This window comes from Cherax quadricarinatus, chromosome 40 (genome assembly GCF_038502225.1).
Source record: "Cherax quadricarinatus isolate ZL_2023a chromosome 40, ASM3850222v1, whole genome shotgun sequence".
NCBI lineage: Eukaryota > Metazoa > Arthropoda > Malacostraca > Decapoda > Parastacidae > Cherax > Cherax quadricarinatus.
Window position 1 is genome coordinate 10,426,514 of NC_091331.1, and position 20,266 is coordinate 10,446,779.

At 43.6% G+C, this 20,266-nt stretch overlaps 1 protein-coding gene across 1 annotated transcript in view; it reads right to left on the reverse strand.

Moving 5' to 3' along the window:
* The window catches only part of LOC128687400 (uncharacterized), a 120,119-nt gene that overhangs the window by 339 nt on the left and 99,514 nt on the right, over window positions 1–20,266 (reverse strand). Inside the window, exons 4-6 of the mRNA XM_053774869.2 lie at window positions 14,484–14,587; window positions 13,643–13,771; window positions 1–1,326 (exon numbers count right to left, since the gene is read on the reverse strand). The exon at window positions 1–1,326 is cut by the window's left edge and continues 339 nt beyond it. Of these exons, the coding sequence (XP_053630844.2) occupies window positions 1,209–1,326; window positions 13,643–13,771; window positions 14,484–14,587 (351 nt within the window). The 3' untranslated portion in view covers window positions 1–1,208. The remainder of the gene's footprint in view (window positions 1,327–13,642; window positions 13,772–14,483; window positions 14,588–20,266) is intronic.

Here is a 20,266-nt window from a genome sequence, read left to right on the forward strand (position 1 = left end):
GTGTGATTTCTAAATAGCAAGTAGGTATATTTACATTACTGAAACAAATTAATTACCTGCTCTTAATTTGGCTTTCCACAAATAAGTGAGACCAGTAGAATATGCAGCAACAGCTGATAAAACACGCATGTCATTATTTTGATTGTTTTTGCAGTAATCATGATATGTAAAGCTCCACTATCCCATTTGAGCAGTATACTGAGTACTACAAAGCTTATATTCACTGAGAAAGCTTTGATACATAAGGAAGGGGTGTGGGATGAACTTCTGAACGAGTCGTGTATCTGGTGTTCCAACTTTACAAATCTGTGGATTGTAACAAATAACACTGTCCTATATAAAACACTAGTACAAAGAATGGCTATATTTTGCAAATGTTCTTAACTACAGAATGGAGGAATGACAAATTTATTGGGTTTTTAAGTACTCCATTGGTTGGTGTGCGAATTTGTCAACTAAGGGAATTAGCAGTTGGGACTATTACCTTCATTAAAGAATCATAGAATGAGTACATAATGTATAGTGTGAACAGTGAGAAGAAATTGCCATTGGCACAACTTCTTAATTTCTACACTATACTTAACATTCCTGAGTTTAAAAGAAGTAAACATCTAGAAACTCTCCTTTACCGTCTTCTTGAATAAATAGAAAATCTGTTGGTAAATTTTGCTTCAGTTCACTTTCGAAATGCTAGAAATTTATCCGATGATAATTACAATTTCAGTACTTCGAGTAACCTTTGATTGTTTTTACTAAGGATATTTTGTATTCCTATGACATTACAGTAATCAGTATGGCAATTCCAGGATGTTACTGCATATCTTGTAAAATTGTATTTAAGTTTTTCAGAACAGTAATAAACAGATAAAATATGAGAAGACATTGCAGTAATGCGCTGAGCAATGTAAGTTCACTCTTTGGAAAAATAATAGGAGAGACAAACTAAATATTTCGGCGTGCATTTGAGGCCCTCTTCTGCAAAGATGACCTCAGTTAAGGTTAAAATATTATGTTTATCTTTCTGATTATTCGTCCAAATGTGCTTATATCACGGATATAGCACATTTGAAGGCAGATATTTGGGTAATGTTCACTAGAGTTTATTTCCATTGCAATTTATCTTGCTGTTTTCATTGTTGTTTATTCTGCTGCTGCTATCTTGCATCTGATCTCCAACTTATAAGTTGGGAGAGTAAGAGAGGCGACACTTATTTCCTGTGCGTAGAATTGTGTTCCCTCTCTCTGCGCTTGGAGCAGCGCTTCTGCTGGAGGAGAAAGGGCCCATACTCGCATGTAGGTTCTGTACACACCCCGCTGGTCACACAGCTGTGGGGGCAAACAATTAAGCTTATTAATATTAAAACATTTTATTCGCGACAGATTTTGGAAACTATTCTATATTTATCTATTGCAAATAACTAAGTGCCTATATAATACTTTTTTTTTATTTACTACCGTTCACAGAATGGGTAAGGTGTAATTCCTAAAATTACCACAACATTATATCCAATATGTGAAGTCATGCAAAACTTGCCAAGTCTTTACTTATGTTAATGTGTGACTTTAACCCATGGATGTGAGTCGTGAAGTAGAATTGTGATAAGCCTCACAGTCCCTTCAATGACCAAGTTTATTCAGGTATACACAAATACAGTTACACAGATTATCATACATAGCAGCATATGTGTAGAGAACCTAGGATAACCCAAAAACCAATACATTGACCTCTTCACTTTCGGGCTGAAAGGTACTGCTATGCACAGGCTCCTGGTTGAGTGGCCTTCCTGTGCAGTTGAATTTTCTCAAGATGGCGCAGTATGCAAGGAGGTGTGTAAACACTGTGTGCATTGAGCTGGTGCGGGGTGTAGTTATGCCTCAGTCCGCACAAGTGATTCTACCTGCGATTATCCGTGACACACATGGTGTTGCGGATCAAGATCTGTATGATGTGTTGCTCAACGGGGCTTTCCGGATATTCGTCAAGTTTTGATCACAGGATTGTATGAACAACTGGTGGAAAAGTATCAAGGTGGTTGTGTGGACGTCAACTCGGCAGTACATGTCCATCTTATTGATGTGTCATGGCACTATACTTGGGTGAAGGTACGTAATGTGCCTTTCGAGGCTGACGAGGCGGACCTACGGAATGCTTTTGAATGATATGGCACTGTGCATCTGGCGACGGCAGGTACTTGAGTGGATGGGGCGTATGCTGGCTTGCCGTAGGGTACGTTCAATCTGAAAATGATGTTGAGGTATTCAATCCCATCGTATGTCATCCTAAAAGACTTCCGGACACAAATGATGGTGCATTATGCAGGGCAGTGCAAGAGTTGCAGGCTATGTGGTGCTTATGACCATATGGCAGCCCAATATGGGAGACAGCAGCGACGACAGGAGGCAGGCAGTGGGACGGAGCAGGGGCCATGGTCGAGGTGGCGGCAGAGATACATTGTGAGGCATCTACCGAATTGGACATGGATGCAGAGAGTGTTCAGCGAAAGAGGGCGGCAACACAATCTGACTCGGATGATGTCTTGACCCCAGAGCAGAGGCCGGGGAAGAAACTAGTAGATGTGGTGCATGGAGGCATCACAGGTGTGTCGGGTCAGGTGTCAGACTGGGGGGGGAACCACGCTCTCAGAGGAGAGCGTGGTGGGAAAAGTTGACATGCTGGTAGTGCGCCTGTGAAAGGAGTTGCAGGGCAGCGTGTAAAACCCTTTAAGAAGGTTTCAGGTGTATGACTGTAAATGTAAATGGGGTGTGTGCAGATGTGAAGTGTCTGTGGCTCCAGGTTTTTTTAAGGCATTATGCCATAGATGTAGTGTTTGTGCAGGAATATAATTTTAAAGTTGACTGGGATTTGAAAGTGGATGGGTATCGAGTGTTTGTGGCGTATTCGGATCGACTGAAGGGAGGGGTTGGGATCCTGATTCAGGAGATGAGCTCATTTGTTATTAGATGTGAGGGAGGGGGGGTAGGGTACTCCGGGTAGATGGGTGCTGGAGGGGTGAGCGACTGGCAGTGGTTTGTGTGTATGCACCGGCGAGCGTGATGTATGGGTGAAGAATGAGTTTGTGCATGATGTTTTGATTTATTATTTGCGATCCCTTCCCCCAGTAGCCATCGTGGGTGGCGATTGGAATTGTGTGGTACATAGAAGGGATGTGGAGCCATGGGGGGCGGGGTGTTTTTTGGTAGGACTAGGGGATCTTTTGCGGGGCGTGGGGTTGGGAGATGTTGTTGGAGGTGGGGATTTGACAGTTGAGCACACGTTTCATAGACAGGGTTATGTGGCCAGGCTAGATAGGTTATATGTAATGAGGAGTGTGTGGGTGATGCATGTGCATATGGTGGATGCTGTATACTCGGATCATAGAGCCATTTATGTGGACTTGACTTGGGCCGGCTTGCCTAAGAGGTATCCAGGGTATTGGACGCTGAATGTGAGACTTCTTGGGGTGGAGGAGGCGGGGTTGGATTTCGTGACAATGTGGGAGGATTTATGGGGAGAGGGTAGGGATGTGGGTGATTTATTGGGGTGGTGGGATGAGGTAGCTAAGGGCAGGATCCAGCAGTTTTACATGTGATTTGGAAAGTGCGAGAGTTGGATGATGTATGGGCTGCAACAGTATTTCGAGGGTCGGTTGCAGGGTTGTTATGAGAGGGGCATGCAGGCTGGGATGTATTCCATGGAGGAAATCGAGCTGTTAAAGGGGCAGATTCGAGATCTGCAGAATGACAGAGTTGATGTGGTGGGAGTACAGGGTGGATTGGAAGAGGTGGTGTGGGGTGATCAAACGTCAGCCTGTGTGTTACGGGGACAGAGGCGGTGCCGTATAGCTATGCAGATTGATAGGTTGGTGGTACATGAGGACTTAGGTGGGTATGGGGCGGTACAGGAGTTATGAACAACGGAGGCGATGAGTGATTATGTGGATAGGTGGTTTGGAAGATATTTACTGAGTGCAGGGGTGGATGGGGGGCTTTAGGGGGGTTGGGGGAGAATGTATCTTGTGTGCTAAGTGGCAGTGATTGCATGGCATTGGGGGGGGGGATATTGAAGAAGGGGAGGTGTGGAGGGCCTTGGAGGGGATGGCATGAGGTAAGGCACCGGGTTTGGATGGCTTGCCCTGTGAGTTCTATGTGAGAAATTGGAGTGTTTTGAATACCTTAGTGAAACTGATGAATACAATGAAAAGGGAGGGGAGGATGGGCGGGTTGCAGGGGACTGTGGTTGTAGTTTTAGTGCCAAAAGGTGAGCAACCAAACACGGTGCGGGACTTTAGGGCAATGTCATTGCTGTGTGCTGATTATAAGATTTTTGCAAAAATTCTGGGAAATAGGCTGAAGTGTGTGGTGGATAGAGTGGTTGCAAGAGGACAATGTGGAGTGACTGGGAGGACGATGTATGATGGGCATGGTATTATAAAGGATTTTGTGGAAGGGTTGGAAGTGGAGAATGAGGATGGGGGGTGTCTTAGCATTAGATTGGCAGGCAGCGTATGATAGTGTGGAACATGAGGCATTGTGGTATATATTAAGAAGGCAGGGTTTCAGGGAGGAGGTGGTGCATTGGGCAGAGACCTTGTACAAAGGGGTGGGAGTGCATGTACAGGTAAATGGGAAGCTGGAGGAGTGGGTATCCTTGGGTTGGGGTATAAGGCAGGGTTGTCCCCTGTCTCAATTGCTGTTTGCTTGTCTACAAGACCCATTCTATAGAGTGGTGGGAGCGTGTGTGGGGGTGGATAGGGGAGTGGGGAGTGGAGAGCAGGGAATAATAGGGTATGTGGATGACACGACGATTCTAGTGAGGACATTGGGGAGTTTACATGTGGTAGAGGATTTTATTGATAGTTTTGCAGGCATTACCAGTTTAAGAGTGAATATGGAGAAATCAAAATTGCTGGTCTTAGGAGGTTGGGTGGGAAGAGGGAGTTGGGGATGGGATGTACGTTGGAATATGGTGGACAGGATAAAGGTGTGTGGGATAGTGTATATAGGTAGTGCGAGAGAGGCGAGGATGGTTAATTCTGGACTTGTTGTGGATCGAGTGGTGGGGTGATTTTTTTTTTTTATATTTTATTTAAAAGGACACAGTACAAGATATAAATAAATAAAAGAACACAATTATTAACCGTTTGAAAATACAATGACCTACCATCAACCCCATAGCATACCACAAGTGTTACATTCATATTGTATTAAAGAATATACCATCACCGAACAATGAAACGAACAGGATAACACCTGCTCAGAAAAAAAAAAAAACATCAACAAATTCTAAACCTACAAATCATGCCTATTATACAGTACAGTAAACCCTCCTTGCACAAAGTACACAGATGATATGATGCAGCATACGAAGGTTAAAATTATACATTACAATAATTAAACAAAGGCTAACCTAACCCTACAATAAAATTGCAAAGACATACCACATTAATACTTCCCGCAAATAGCAGGAAACTCTTAACATAATAAAGAGCGAGAGAGCTCCAGCACCCAACAAAAAAAAATTAGCAAAAACCAAAAACTCAAAAATTTTATGTCTGTGTCCACATAAATCCCCCACAACTCTGTACAATTAGACCCCTTGCACAAATTGCACAATAAATATTATTTAACATACAAAAATTAAAATTATACAGAACATTAATTTAAACATTATGCAAACCTAAGCCTACAATAAACATTACATTGATACATCTCACAATGAAACTCCCCACATAAACACTGGGCAGGAAACACCCACAAGTAAAAGACATAACATTATATACGCAAGTACAACCCATACAACTAACAAAATCCTAACATAAGGTATCAAAACTGTCTAGTTACAGGACATAAAAACCTTATCTCCCTATTTGAAACACTAGTACATCATTGCTGATTTTTTTTTTTTTTTAATTTTTTTTTATATATAAACAGTCTAAAAGATAATATATAAACAAATAATTAGCATATAATTATAATTCTCATTGCCTAAAGACTCGCCGCACTTACTTCGTGCCGGCACATACTACCCCCCCCCCCTTTTCCCTATTATCAATGTTATTATACTGAGCGTTATCATGGGAATAAAATTCCTCATGCACATACAGTAGTCATAATTAAAAATATTGACATACAAGTTCGTACATGCTCCATCCTTGTTTTTTCCCCAATAACACCATTGAACAAAACCAGTTTGCAATCTCATAGAAACCCCATTAAGGGCATCGCACAATAAAATTGTCCACTCCTAACCCAATACCTCACTATCCATTATAATTCATATATCATTACATAACATGATTAGGTACATAGAAAAAGGTGTCATTATATGTGATTATAAAACTGACTAAACCAAAGATCATGATTTCATATATAAAACATAGCAGAAAATTTTTCCCACAAAGCAACTGTGCAGGGTCACAGCACTTCACAAACATAAGTTATACAACGATCAAGTTAACTTGTGTGCTTATCTTAACATCATTCTGCTCTAAACCCGAGATCCCAAGGTTTAGTCATCATGGTTTTTAAGGTTATCCTGTATGCAGTGAACATAAACATAGATTCCAAATCCTCATTCATCACCCTTCCACTCTATTCATAACCCTCCCACCATCCACACTACAAAGAAGCCTAAACCAACCCACCCTCATGTATCCCCCGGTAGGAGACCAACCCTTTGCCCGCCCCCTGGGTTCATGAGGAGAAGGCCCCCCACAGTGAGATTCCGATAACCCTCCGAAAAGCTAACTACCCACCTCCCACCATAGACTTGCCTATTCCTACACATAGTTCTATAAAATCTCGCTGCTAACGCTTTTATCCTCAACTCACCCCTAACCTCCCTCATCCCCCAAGATACATGTAAATAATCCGTCATAACATACATTAAGGCTCTACCCACATCACCCGGCACCCCAGTTACATCCAACATTAAGGCCCGTAGGAATGGCCATTGCCCTTCCCCCAAAAATCTGATAACTCTCACCATCCATAACCTCACCCCCTCCAAAGAGGGACAAAAATATACCGCATGAAAGGCCGTTTCGATGTCCCCACAATGCAAGCATGAGTCCTCTCTCACAAGACCCATTTTATATAACACATCCCTAGAGGCCAATATTCCCATCAGAAAACGATATACTAATTCTCGTACCCTCGCTGGTATTCTAAGCAAACCAAACTTCCTCCATATGCTTATCCAGTCATATGTTGGATATACAGCAAGTCCCTGTAAGACACCCTTGCCTACCACAGCACCCACCATTCGTTTGACCTTTAACGTGGACACCTGTTTAACATGTAATAAAACCCTCAACATATCCTCACAATACCTCAAATCCCTTCCACACCACCATCTTCGTGCATCCTCCATTACCATACCTACCCTGACTCCTCTATTCCCCCCAGTCCGAATATATCTTTGTTTAATATATAAAGCCATTACTCTATGACCCAATGACATCAGGCCAAGACCCCCACGTCTCCCCTCCGTCATCACCACGTCCTTGCTCAACCATGCCCTCCCAAACCCCCACACATACCTTAGAACCTTCCTCTGGATCTCTGCAATATCCTCTGCTCTTAAAGGGAACACCTCAGCCACTCCCCACACCTTACTATACACCAGAGAGTTGACCACTAAAACTCTCTGCTGTAATGTTACATCCCTAGCCCTTAAGCCTCCTAGCCTACCCAAAACCCTGCTCGTAACTAATTCCGAATTTATCTTCCTACTTTCCTGCACTTCCGCCATGTACCATATTCCACAAACCTTAATTCTGTCCACTACTGACCATCCCAACCCCTCCCCCTAGCCCCCTCCCACCCAATCCCCCACCTCTAATAGTCTCGACTTCATTAAATTAACTCTCATACCCGTGGCGTCCCCAAAAATCTGAATGATTCCACCAACTTTCCTTAGATCTTCCTCATGCCTTACCAGCACGGTAGTATCATCTACGTACCCCACAATCCCCCCCCTCCCACCCCCCCTAATCCCATGTTCAATCATCACCTCATCCACCAGCCCATAAAATGGATTCTGTACACAGGCAAACAATAACTGAGAGAGTGGACAGCCCTGCCTCAAACCTCTCTCCATCAGTACTGGGTCCCCCAACTTACCATTAACCTGTACCCTAATAACTGCTCCCTCATACAAGGTTTGCACCCATCTCACCACCTTCTCCCCCAAGCCCAGCTGTTCCAAACAAACTTTTAAGAAATCCCTATTCACACAATCATACGCATTAGCCCAATCTAATCCAAGTATTCCCCCTCCGGTGCAGTCCTCAATAAAATCCCTTATGTGACTATGCCCGTCCCTCATACTTCTTCCCGGAATGCCAAACTGTCCCCCATGTACCACTGATCCTAGAACCTTCTTCAGTCTATTGCCCAGAATTTTAGCATAAATTTTATAATCTGCACACATTAAGGATATTGCTCTATAATCATTCAATACTTTCCCATCCTTCTTCTTCGGCACCAACACAACGATCCCTGTTTTCTGGGTCTTCCCCATCCTCCCACTGCTCCACATATGATTCAAGACTTCCACTAACCCATACCTAATGCATTCCCAATAAACTCTATAAAAATCATTCGGTATTCCATCAATGCCCGGCGTCTTACCCTGACTCATCCCGTAAACCGCCTCCCCCACCTCCTCCTCACTAATACTACCCTCCAGCTTTTCCTGTTCCTCTTGTCCCAATACAATAGTATTCTGCATAACCCCAAATACCTCTTCACTGACAACTTCCTTGTTCCTCCTCCATTTCTCCCTAAACCAATAATCAGCATAACCACTAATATCATCTGTATCAGTAAGACCTTGACCCACCACATAACCCCCCCCCCATCAGCGACCACTAGATGCGCTATGGTAGTCACCATCTGCCTTTCCCTAAATTTTCTCAGGACATAACCTGATGGTCGATCACCCTTTAACACCTCCTCTAATCCTGCCCTAACTCTAATCGCGTTAAACCTTTCATTATGTAATCCTTCAATCCTACTCCTTAAGCCATCCACCTCACCTCGCACATCTTCCCTTCCCCCCCCGTCATAAACAGCATTCAGCTGTCCCTCCAGGTAGTTTTGCAAACCATATCTCCACCTTGCCTGTTCCTTTCCACGTATCCTAAAAAACTCTGCTATTGCTGTCTTTGCTCGCATCTCCCACCAGTCAAGCAAATCCATCCCACCATCCCTACCCTCCCAGCAATGTCTCCACCATTCCTCAAAGGATGAGCCTTCATCCTCCTCCTGCAGAAGCCTCACATTCAATTTCCAATACCCAGCATATATGCGAACTATACCATCCACCCGCAGATCAGCTATCACCGCCCTGTGATCCGAAAAACCGACATCAAAAGCCCTCACTCTCTCCACACCAATCCCCTGCATCACATATATCCTATCTAACCTCGCCCCATAATTCCCACGAATAAACGTGTGCTCCACCCCATACTCCCCCCTGCCCACCACATCTACAACACCTACATCCCTCAACACATCCCGTAGTGCACCCAAAACACATCCTGCCCCCCTCGGCGTCACATCCCCATACCTAATCACACAGTTCCAATCACCTCCAATTACAGTTATGGAAGGTAAACCCCGCAAATAATACATCAATACATCACGTACAAAATCAACTTTGACTCTAACATTGTTACATGCCGGCATATATACACCAATGAAACATACTCTCCTCACCCCCCAGTGCCCAGCTACCCTTACAACCCTCCCCCCTCCCCCCTCCTCCCAACCCATGACACGCAATGGGCTGGTCTCCTTTACAGCTACTGCTACCCCTCCTTTTAATTGCAAAGCATTACTGACAAACATTTTATAACCCCTCAAACTCAATTCACTCCCTAACCTATGGTTATGCTCCTGCAAAAAACATACATCCACATCAAACCTTCGTAAAAACCACTCTAACCAAACCCTTTTTACCTCAGATTTAAGCCCATTGACATTTATTGTGACACACTTGAATTTGCTAGAAGAGGGGGCTTACCCCTATGCCGCTGTATCTTACTCACTTCACCTTTCTCAGTACCTGTACCATTTTTATCCTTTTTCCTAACCTGGCCTCCAGCCCCTCCTTGCCCCCCCCCACTGATCTTCCCCGGTACACCCCCTCCCCTGCCTACCTTTTCCCCTACAACTACCCATGACTTCTTCCCGGGTCTCTGCCCAGGTGTTAAAACCTCATCGAGGTCAAAAGCACCCGCAGTCCTTTTTCGTGAGCTCTCACTCACACACAAATCTACTTCCTGCACGTCCTCCTGATGGACTTCCACCACCACTTCCATGTCCTCTCTGGCATTCCTCGAACCCTTCACCTGTTCCTGCTGCTCAACCATCAGCTGTATCTCACTTGACTTCTCAGGACCATCCTCCCCGGCCACCGTCTCATCGAAGAACTCCTTCAGCACCGCATCCAGCAACTTCTCCTGGGTAGACTCTTCCACGTCCACCCGTCCCTCAGGCGATGGGGGCCCCTCCCCTGTCACCTCTGGGATGGTAACACAGGTACCGACCGTCAATACTTCCCTTTCTACCTCTTCACTCCATCGACCACTCGTCACTGGTTCCACCTCTCCCAACTCAGGCATCAACTCACATGGTCTCTGCTCCACTGCCAATGTACCAGGAGCCCTGGTAGGCTGCCTTCTAGGACAGTGAGCTGCCATATGATCATATGAGCCACAAAGTCGACAGGTCTTTCTCTGGCCGGCATAGTGTACAAAAACCTGCGTCCTGGACTCCACCAACATGACGTAGGACGGTATAGGCCTAGCCAACGTCATTTTGAGGGTATAAGAGCCCTCAGGTCGTCCCTTATATGGCCCTTCTGTCCATACTCCCATCGTTGCCGAATGAACTTTACCGTAGTTGTTGAATACCTCCTGTATACTATACGCCGTCGCCTCGAAAGGGACATTCCTGACCTTCACCCACGTATAGTACCTGGATACGTCATGCATAACGACGTCCACTGCCGAGTTCACCGTCACCTTTCTCTCCTGATACTCTTCAACAAGTCTGTCGTAGACGCCGGTACGATTCAGTTTTAGGAATACTCTGGTCATCCCATTCAAGGCAACACCATATACTTCCTCGTTGGGGACACCATAGGCGTCCCTGATGATAGCAGGTAGCAATGTATGCATCGTTGCTCCAGTAAGCGTGCCACGTACCAGCTGTATACAAACAGTGTTAATCCGTTGTCCCACTCGGTACGCCATTTTGTCTTCTAGTTGCTAAAGGTCACCACCAGAGGGCAGGTGTAGCTACTAGGCGTGCGTCCTCTCTCCCCGGAGGTCGAGAGACGAATGTGGTGGGGTGATTGGATGGGTTACAACCAATGCATTTGACAATACATCAGTGCGTGATAATTGTGAATGTGTTGCTATATAGTAAAGTCTGGCATGTGGCAGCTATATATCCATTAGCGGGTCTGGATCTTACGAGGCTGTTAAGAAAGGTTTTCCATTTTCTGTGGGGTTCAGGGTGTGAATGGTTGGGTAGGGGTGTGGTTATGCTTCCGGTCAATAGAGGGGATTGGGGATAATAGATTTATGGCTAAGAGTCAAGTGTATTTATTTTAAGTGGGGGTTTTGCCATGTGAGGGGACGTGAGGGGAAGGGCGTGGATGATTTATATGAGGAAGTGCGAATGTGGTGGGGAGGGTCGGAGATGAGGGTGTGTGAGGATGTGTTGTGGGCATTGCTGTATGTTCAGGAACCTACTAAACTTCGGGTGGGTGTTTTAGAGCACGCAGTAGGGGCAAAGGTGGTCATGAAGGCTTAGGGTATTTACCCAGTGTATGTGTGGGGGGGATATATGGGAGAGGTTATGGTTGATGCGTGTGCAACCGAAGGTGTGGGAGATATTGCTCTGTTTTCTCCATGGTATTCTGCCATCAGGCGCTGCGCTTAGGGAAAGAGGGTTGATGGTGATGAGGGTAAGAGGGTTGATGGTGGAGAGCGAGTGTCAGGTGTGCGGGGATAGGGAGACGGCATTTCATGTGGCGTATTTCTGTGACAATTTAGGGGGTATCAGGGAATGGATGGGTAAGGTTGTGGGGAGGGGGGAAGGGATATTGGTATTGAGGGCATTAAGTCTGGATGTGGGTGGAGTAGAGGTGTCTGTGTAGCGTGCAATAACGTATATAGTTGCAGATTTTGTTTTTGTGTCTTGGGGGATGAGAGGGAATGGGGATTGGGAAGAGCACAAGAGGGTGTTGGCAGGGACCATATATAGAACCCTGAGTTGTAATAGGGGGATGTATGGGAGTAGCTGGAACCAGGCTTTTCCAGAGGGGTATCGTAGTATGAATGCGAGAGCAATGGGGGAGGGGGGTTGAGGTTCAGGGAATGGAATGGGCTCGTCTTTGGGGTTGGGTATGCACAGGGAGTGTGTTGCTGTGGTATCAGTGTGATGTGTGTTTGTGGTGGGCGTGGTTGTGTGAGTGGATATGGTAGTGCATATAGGGAGAGAGCTGTTCCTCCCTAGGAATAGGTGGCAAGGTAATCTATGGGAGCATGTGATGTAATGAGTTTTCTGTTTTTGGTTGTGTGTGGATTGCATGGCCTATAGCGTCATGGCGTTGGGTAAGAGAAAAGGTTGGAGGATATGTTGCATTTCTGCAATGTCTGTACTTCATTGTTGGCTAAAGTGCACCTATGTATAGCTTCATGCATACTGCATAAGATGTTTAAATACCTATTGTTGGACTAGTGGTTGATTAACTGCAAAGGACCTGGAGGTTGTCACTGTTATATGTTATGTGTAATAAAGTACTGATTTTAATATACTGTAACACTGTGTTTATGGGGGTTTCCCTCATATAAATGTGCCCTGAAATAGATTTGTATTGATCATTGTGATATTAAATGTTTGGGATGTATTTATGGAATCATGATGCAAATTGTAAGTTATTGTGTGGGCTATATATTGTTAGTTGTACGTATGTATATGTATAGCTGTATTTGTGTATGTATATATATGCATATATATGGAGCAGTGGGTAGGGTAAGGGGGGTGTGATATGGCTACAGTCGGTGGCATGTGTGAGTATTGTGGACCTGTTTTTGTATTGGGGTATTGCATCGGATGTTGTTATTTACAGTTTGTTTCTTAGCTTCAGTGAGCTTATGTATAGCATAATGTATACACTGTAAGTTGTTTTAAATAAAATATATAAAAAATACATAACTTATGACGACGTTTCTGTTAGAATTGGACCATTATCTAGTTAATGGACCAAAACGTCGTCATAAGTTTCATTCCACTATGTGCGGGTTATCTGTGTATTATTCCAGTCACAGTATTGTCCATTTTTATTTTACATATTCTTCAATATCAATACATTCTGACTAGAACGATTATATTTTAATAGGCTGGAGGACTATTTCTAGTCCTCCAGCCTCCACCAAATGGCAGGTCAACCAGGCTGTGATGGAAACGTGAGCCAGCACGCCGCCAGAATAAACAGCTTGGTCGGTCAGGAAAAGCATTAAACAAGCCTGACTCAGGGCCAGGCTGCGGGAATAGGAAAACTCTTGAAACTCATCAAAGGTAAGGTAAAGAGTTAAGCTCCCTTCAGCAGGGTCACACTCACCTGACATCAGCATTGGTGAAGTAGCGACGACCCTTTTTAAGGCGACGACACTTGTTATTACCATCGTCACAATCACAGGAGCACTGACCATCTCGAAGGTAAAGTGAGAAGTGTCGAGGGCACTTGCACCTGTAACATGCGTCTTTTATTAACATCAACGATCACTTTCCAGGTTAACCTAGCAGTAAGTACCTGGATGTTAGCAAATTGTTAAGGGTAGGTTTTTATTTAGGCCTCGTGCATAACTTTAAACTTTTACAATGGTTTTATCTACAATGTTATGTAGAATTTAGTGTAGGATTAGTCTGTAAAGTGTAACAAGATGATCCTTGGGTTGCATATTGGGGAATAGGATAAAAGACCCCCAAAGAAATAAACCAGGAATAATGGCTTTCTTGGGTTATCCTGAGTTAATAATCTGAATAAAATTATCTACTTATCTATTTAGTTTATGATTAAATTGCGTCCATTCACGTTTTCGTTTTCATATTGTCAAAGAAAATGAACATTATAACGTAAACCATTACAATCTTGTCAAATTAGGAACACGAGTGCAAGTTACATAATCCTGAACTGTCTCTATCTTTCTTTGTATTACCGTTTAATATTTTGCAATTTTCAACGTATTAAATTTATTGTGGTTATAGAATGAACACAATTCGTTGTTAAGCTCGTGAGGTTACAGAGGTTACACACTGTGGTGCGTCAAATCTTAATAATAAAAAAATGCATGCAAACAATACTGAGACAATACTGTACCTAGATGACTTTGTGAAGAGATTAGAGAGAGAGAGAGAGAGAGAGATTAGCGTATGTAGCAGAACAAGATGAAAGAACTTACTCCTGAGTGATGGTATTAGGCGTGGATAACACAGATCGTGGCTGGCAGGCACAACGAGTGTCGTTATTGAAGGTTAACACCTGCACACCAGCACGGCCGGAGTCCTAGGTAAGGAAAACAAAGTCATTTGAAGTCACACTGCGTTTAGATTAAGTTTATGTAAATTTTATTTTAATCATTGGGAAGCGCTAAACCCATAAGGGCTATATGGTTCTTGGGGAAGGGAAAGCCTTCAGGTTCGATGCAAGAAAAGGGACAGTAAGTCCGTTTCCATGGATCAAGAGCCCTCTCATCGGCATCAAAGCACCTTGAGGCGTGGTTATGTTAACGCTAAATTTGAGTCATTCAGCGCACCTGAGGTCCGTGGTTCGATCCCCGGTACAGGTGGACACATTAGGACGTGTTTCCTTAAGACACCTGCTGTCCATGTTCATCTGTCAGTAAAATAGGTACCTGGGTGTTAATAGACTGGTGTGGGTCGCATCGTGGGGACAAAATTGACCTAATTTGCCCAAAATGCTCTGCATAACAAGGGGCTTTCTATATAGTAGTATGTCACTACGTCAGTTAGACCTGTATACCTTGTACATATACTTGTAAAAATAATGATTACTTTTGTTATAACCAGGGGCTTTCTACACAGCATGTCATTAATGTCACCTATGTCTGTATACGTTGTACATGGACTTGTAGAGCTATAAAATTATTGGTTTGGAAAGACACGTAAGCAAACACTATAACATATTTATTAGAAAACGTTTCGGTCCTGGGACCTTGATCACTTCTAACATACAGAGGTAGAAAGACATTATATATATAGGCGGAGAGTGAGGTGTGACGCACGTGACCTGAGGAATGTCATAAGAACATAAGAATGGAGGAACACTGTAGAAGGCCTACTGGCCCATGCGAGGCAGGTCCTTATCAAAACAACCTCTGCCTATGATGAGGATGGGTAGACGATGAAATCATGTGACTCCTGTGTTGTTGGGTTGGTGCTGCTTAAGTATCATGTATGCCAATGTTTTTGATGAACTGGAACGAGGCACAACTCGTTCTCACCGAACCAGACCTTAGACGCCGACGGTGCCTAGAAGCCTCACTAATCGCCGTCACCGACACTATAGAACGCAACACTGGAAACTACAAAATTTCAAAAACATTGGCATACATGATACTTAAGCAGCACCAACCCAACAACACAGGAGTCACATGATTTCATCGTCTACCCATCCTCATCATAGGCAGAGGTTGTTTTGATAAGGACCTGCCTCGCATGGGCCAGTAGGCCTTCTACAGTGTTCCTCCATTCTTATGTTCTTATGACATTCCTCAGGTCACGTGCGTCACATCTCACTCTCCGCCTATATATATAATGTCTTTCTACCTCTGTATGTTAGAAGTGATCAAGGTCCCAGGACCGAAACGTTTTCTAATAAATATGTTATAGTGTTTGCTTACGTGTCTTTCTAAACCAACTTGTCGGTATTTATTACCAAGGTTTATACCATAAAATTATTATTATTATTATTATTATTATTATTATTATTATTATTATTATTATTATTATTACTATTATTATTATTATTATTATTATTATTATTATTATTATTATTATTATTATTATTATTCTCCCTTTGCAAATTGCGAGACATACTGCTTCATTGCACTCAGTCATGCAAGGTTAACTTCATATTGAATTAGTTACAATATACAGCTTTATTTGATAGGAAAGCATGATATTATTACATTTCCCTTCCATGTAGGGGTCATTCTTATGCAACAGTTAGACAACTTTATTCCGAAACGTTTCGCCTACACAGTAGGCTTCTTCAGTCGAATACAGAAAATAGGCAGGAACAGTAGAGATGTGAAGACGATGTAATCAGTCCATCACCCTTGTAGTCGTAGAATTTGAGGTTGTCAGTCCCTCGGCCTGGAGAAGTTCAGTTCCATAGTCAGGAACTATCTGAAGATCAAGCGACAGTGCGGAGACTTAAATACTGTCGGAAGGAGAGGTGCAGAGTAGTAGTAGTAGTAGTAGTAGTAGTAGTAGTAGTGAGAATGTGACCACTGAGAGATCATGTCCCTCTCAGATCCAACCCTTCTCACTTGAAAAGCTTGTCCAAGGTGTTTTCTGTACCAAGATGCCATGTGTTGCAGTGTCTGACAAGATGAACATCAAAATGGTATACAATACCGACAGGTTGTTAGGTAAGACACATATGCAACAGTTAGACAACTTTATTCCGAAACGTTTCGCCTACACAGTAGGCTTCTTCAGTCGAATACAGAAAATAGGCAGGAACAGTAGAGATGTGAAGACGATGTAATCAGTCCATCACCCTTGTAGTCGTAGAATTTGAGGTTGTCAGTCCCTCGGCCTGGAGAAGTTCAGTTCCATAGTCAGGAACTATCTGAAGATCAAGCGACAGTGCGGAGACTTAAATACTGTCGGAAGGAGAGGTGCAGAGTAGTAGTAGTAGTAGTAGTAGTAGTGAGAATGTGACCACTGAGAGATCATGTCCCTCTCAGATCCAACCCTTCTCACTTGAAAAGCTTGTCCAAGGTGTTTTCTGTACCAAGATGCCATGTGTTGCAGTGTCTGACAAGATGAACATCAAAATGGTATACAATACCGACAGGTTGTTAGGTAAGACACATATGCAACAGTTAGACAACTTTATTCCGAAACGTTTCGCCTACACAGTAGGCTTCTTCAGTCGAATACAGAAAATAGGCAGGAACAGTAGAGATGTGAAGACGATGTAATCAGTCCATCACCCTTGTAGTCGTAGAATTTGAGGTTGTCAGTCCCTCGGCCTGGAGAAGTTCAGTTCCATAGTCAGGAACTATCTGAAGATCAAGCGACAGTGCGGAGACTTAAATACTGTCGGAAGGAGAGGTGCAGAGTAGTAGTAGTAGTAGTAGTAGTAGTAGTAGTGTGACCACTGAGAGATCATGTCCCTCTCAGATCCAACCCTTCTCACTTGAAAAGCTTGTCCAAGGTGTTTTCTGTACCAAGATGCCATGTGTTGCAGTGTCTGACAAGATGAACATCAAAATGGTATACAATACCGACAGGTTGTTAGGTAAGACACATATGCAACAGTTAGACAACTTTATTCCGAAACGTTTCGCCTACACAGTAGGCTTCTTCAGTCGAATACAGAAAATAGGCAGGAACAGTAGAGATGTGAAGACGATGTAATCAGTCCATCACCCTTGTAGTCGTAGAATTTGAGGTTGTCAGTCCCTCGGCCTGGAGAAGTTCAGTTCCATAGTCAGGAACTATCTGAAGATCAAGCGACAGTGCGGAGACTTAAATACTGTCGGAAGGAGAGGTGCAGAGTAGTAGTAGTAGTAGTAGTAGTAGTAGTGGGAATGTGACCACTGAGAGATCATGTCCCTCTCAGATCCAACCCTTCTCACTTGAAAAGCTTGTCCAAGGTGTTTTCTGTACCAAGATGCCATGTGTTGCAGTGTCTGACAAGATGAACATCAAAATGGTATACAATACCGACAGGTTGTCAGACACTGCAACACATGGCATCTTGGTACAGAAAACACCTTGGACAAGCTTTTCAAGTGAGAAGGGTTGGATCTGAGAGGGACATGATCTCTCAGTGGTCACATTCTCACTACTACTACTACTACTACTACTACTACTACTACTCTGCACCTCTCCTTCCGACAGTATTTAAGTCTCCGCACTGTCGCTTGATCTTCAGATAGTTCCTGACTATGGAACTGAACTTCTCCAGGCCGAGGGACTGACAACCTCAAATTCTACGACTACAAGGGTGATGGACTGATTACATCGTCTTCACATCTCTACTGTTCCTGCCTATTTTCTGTATTCGACTGAAGAAGCCTACTGTGTAGGCGAAACGTTTCGGAATAAAGTTGTCTAACTGTTGCATATGTGTCTTACCTAACAACCTGTCGGTATTGTATACCATTTTGATGTTCATCTTGTCAGACACTGCAACACATGGCATCTTGGTACAGAAAACACCTTGGACAAGCTTTTCAAGTGAGAAGGGTTGGATCTGAGAGGGACATGATCTCTCAGTGGTCACATTCTCACTACTACTACTACTACTACTACTACTACTACTACTCTGCACCTCTCCTTCCGACAGTATTTAAGTCTCCGCACTGTCGCTTGATCTTCAGATAGTTCCTGACTATGGAACTGAACTTCTCCAGGCCGAGGGACTGACAACCTCAAATTCTACGACTACAAGGGTGATGGACTGATTACATCGTCTTCACATCTCTACTGTTCCTGCCTATTTTCTGTATTCGACTGAAGAAGCCTACTGTGTAGGCGAAACGTTTCGGAATAAAGTTGTCTAACTGTTGCATATGTGTCTTACCTAACAACCTGTCGGTATTGTATACCATTTTGATGTTCATCTTGTCAGACACTGCAACACATGGCATCTTGGTACAGAAAACACCTTGGACAAGCTTTTCAAGTGAGAAGGGTTGGATCTGAGAGGGACATGATCTCTCAGTGGTCACATTCTCACTACTACTACTACTACTACTACTACTACTACTACTCTGCACCTCTCCTTCCGACAGTATTTAAGTCTCCGCACTGTCGCTTGATCTTCAGATAGTTCCTGACTATGGAACTGAACTTCTCCAGGCCGAGGGACTGACAACCTCAAATTCTACGACTACAAGGGTGATGGACTGATTACATCGTCTTCACATCTCTACTGTTCCTGCCTATTTTCTGTATTCGACTGAAGAAGCCTACTGTGTAGGCGAAACGTTTCGGAATAAAGTTGTCTAACTGTTGCATATGTGTCTTACCTAACAACCTGTCGGTATTGTATACCATTTTGATGTTCATCTTGTCAGACACTGCAACACATGGCATCTTGGTACAGAAAACACCTTGGACAAGCTTTTCAAGTGAGAAGGGTTGGATCTGAGAGGGACATGATCTCTCAGTGGTCACATTCTCACTACTACTACTACTACTACTACTACTACTACTACTCTGCACCTCTCCTTCCGACAGTATTTAAGTCTCCGCACTGTCGCTTGATCTTCAGATAGTTCCTGACTATGGAACTGAACTTCTCCAGGCCGAGGGACTGACAACCTCAAATTCTACGACTACAAGGGTGATGGACTGATTACATCGTCTTCACATCTCTACTGTTCCTGCCTATTTTCTGTATTCGACTGAAGAAGCCTACTGTGTAGGCGAAACGTTTCGGAATAAAGTTGTCTAACTGTTGCATATGTGTCTTACCTAACAACCTGTCGGTATTGTATACCATTTTGATGTTCATCTTGTCAGACACTGCAACACATGGCATCTTGGTACAGAAAACACCTTGGACAAGCTTTTCAAGTGAGAAGGGTTGGATCTGAGAGGGACATGATCTCTCAGTGGTCACATTCTCACTACTACTACTACTACTACTACTACTCTGCACCTCTCCTTCCGACAGTATTTAAGTCTCCGCACTGTCGCTTGATCTTCAGATAGTTCCTGACTATGGAACTGAACTTCTCCAGGCCGAGGGACTGACAACCTCAAATTCTACGACTACAAGGGTGATGGACTGATTACATCGTCTTCACATCTCTACTGTTCCTGCCTATTTTCTGTATTCGACTGAAGAAGCCTACTGTGTAGGCGAAACGTTTCGGAATAAAGTTGTCTAACTGTTGCATATGTGTCTTACCTAACAACCTGTCGGTATTGTATACCATTTTGATGTTCATCTTGTCAGACACTGCAACACATGGCA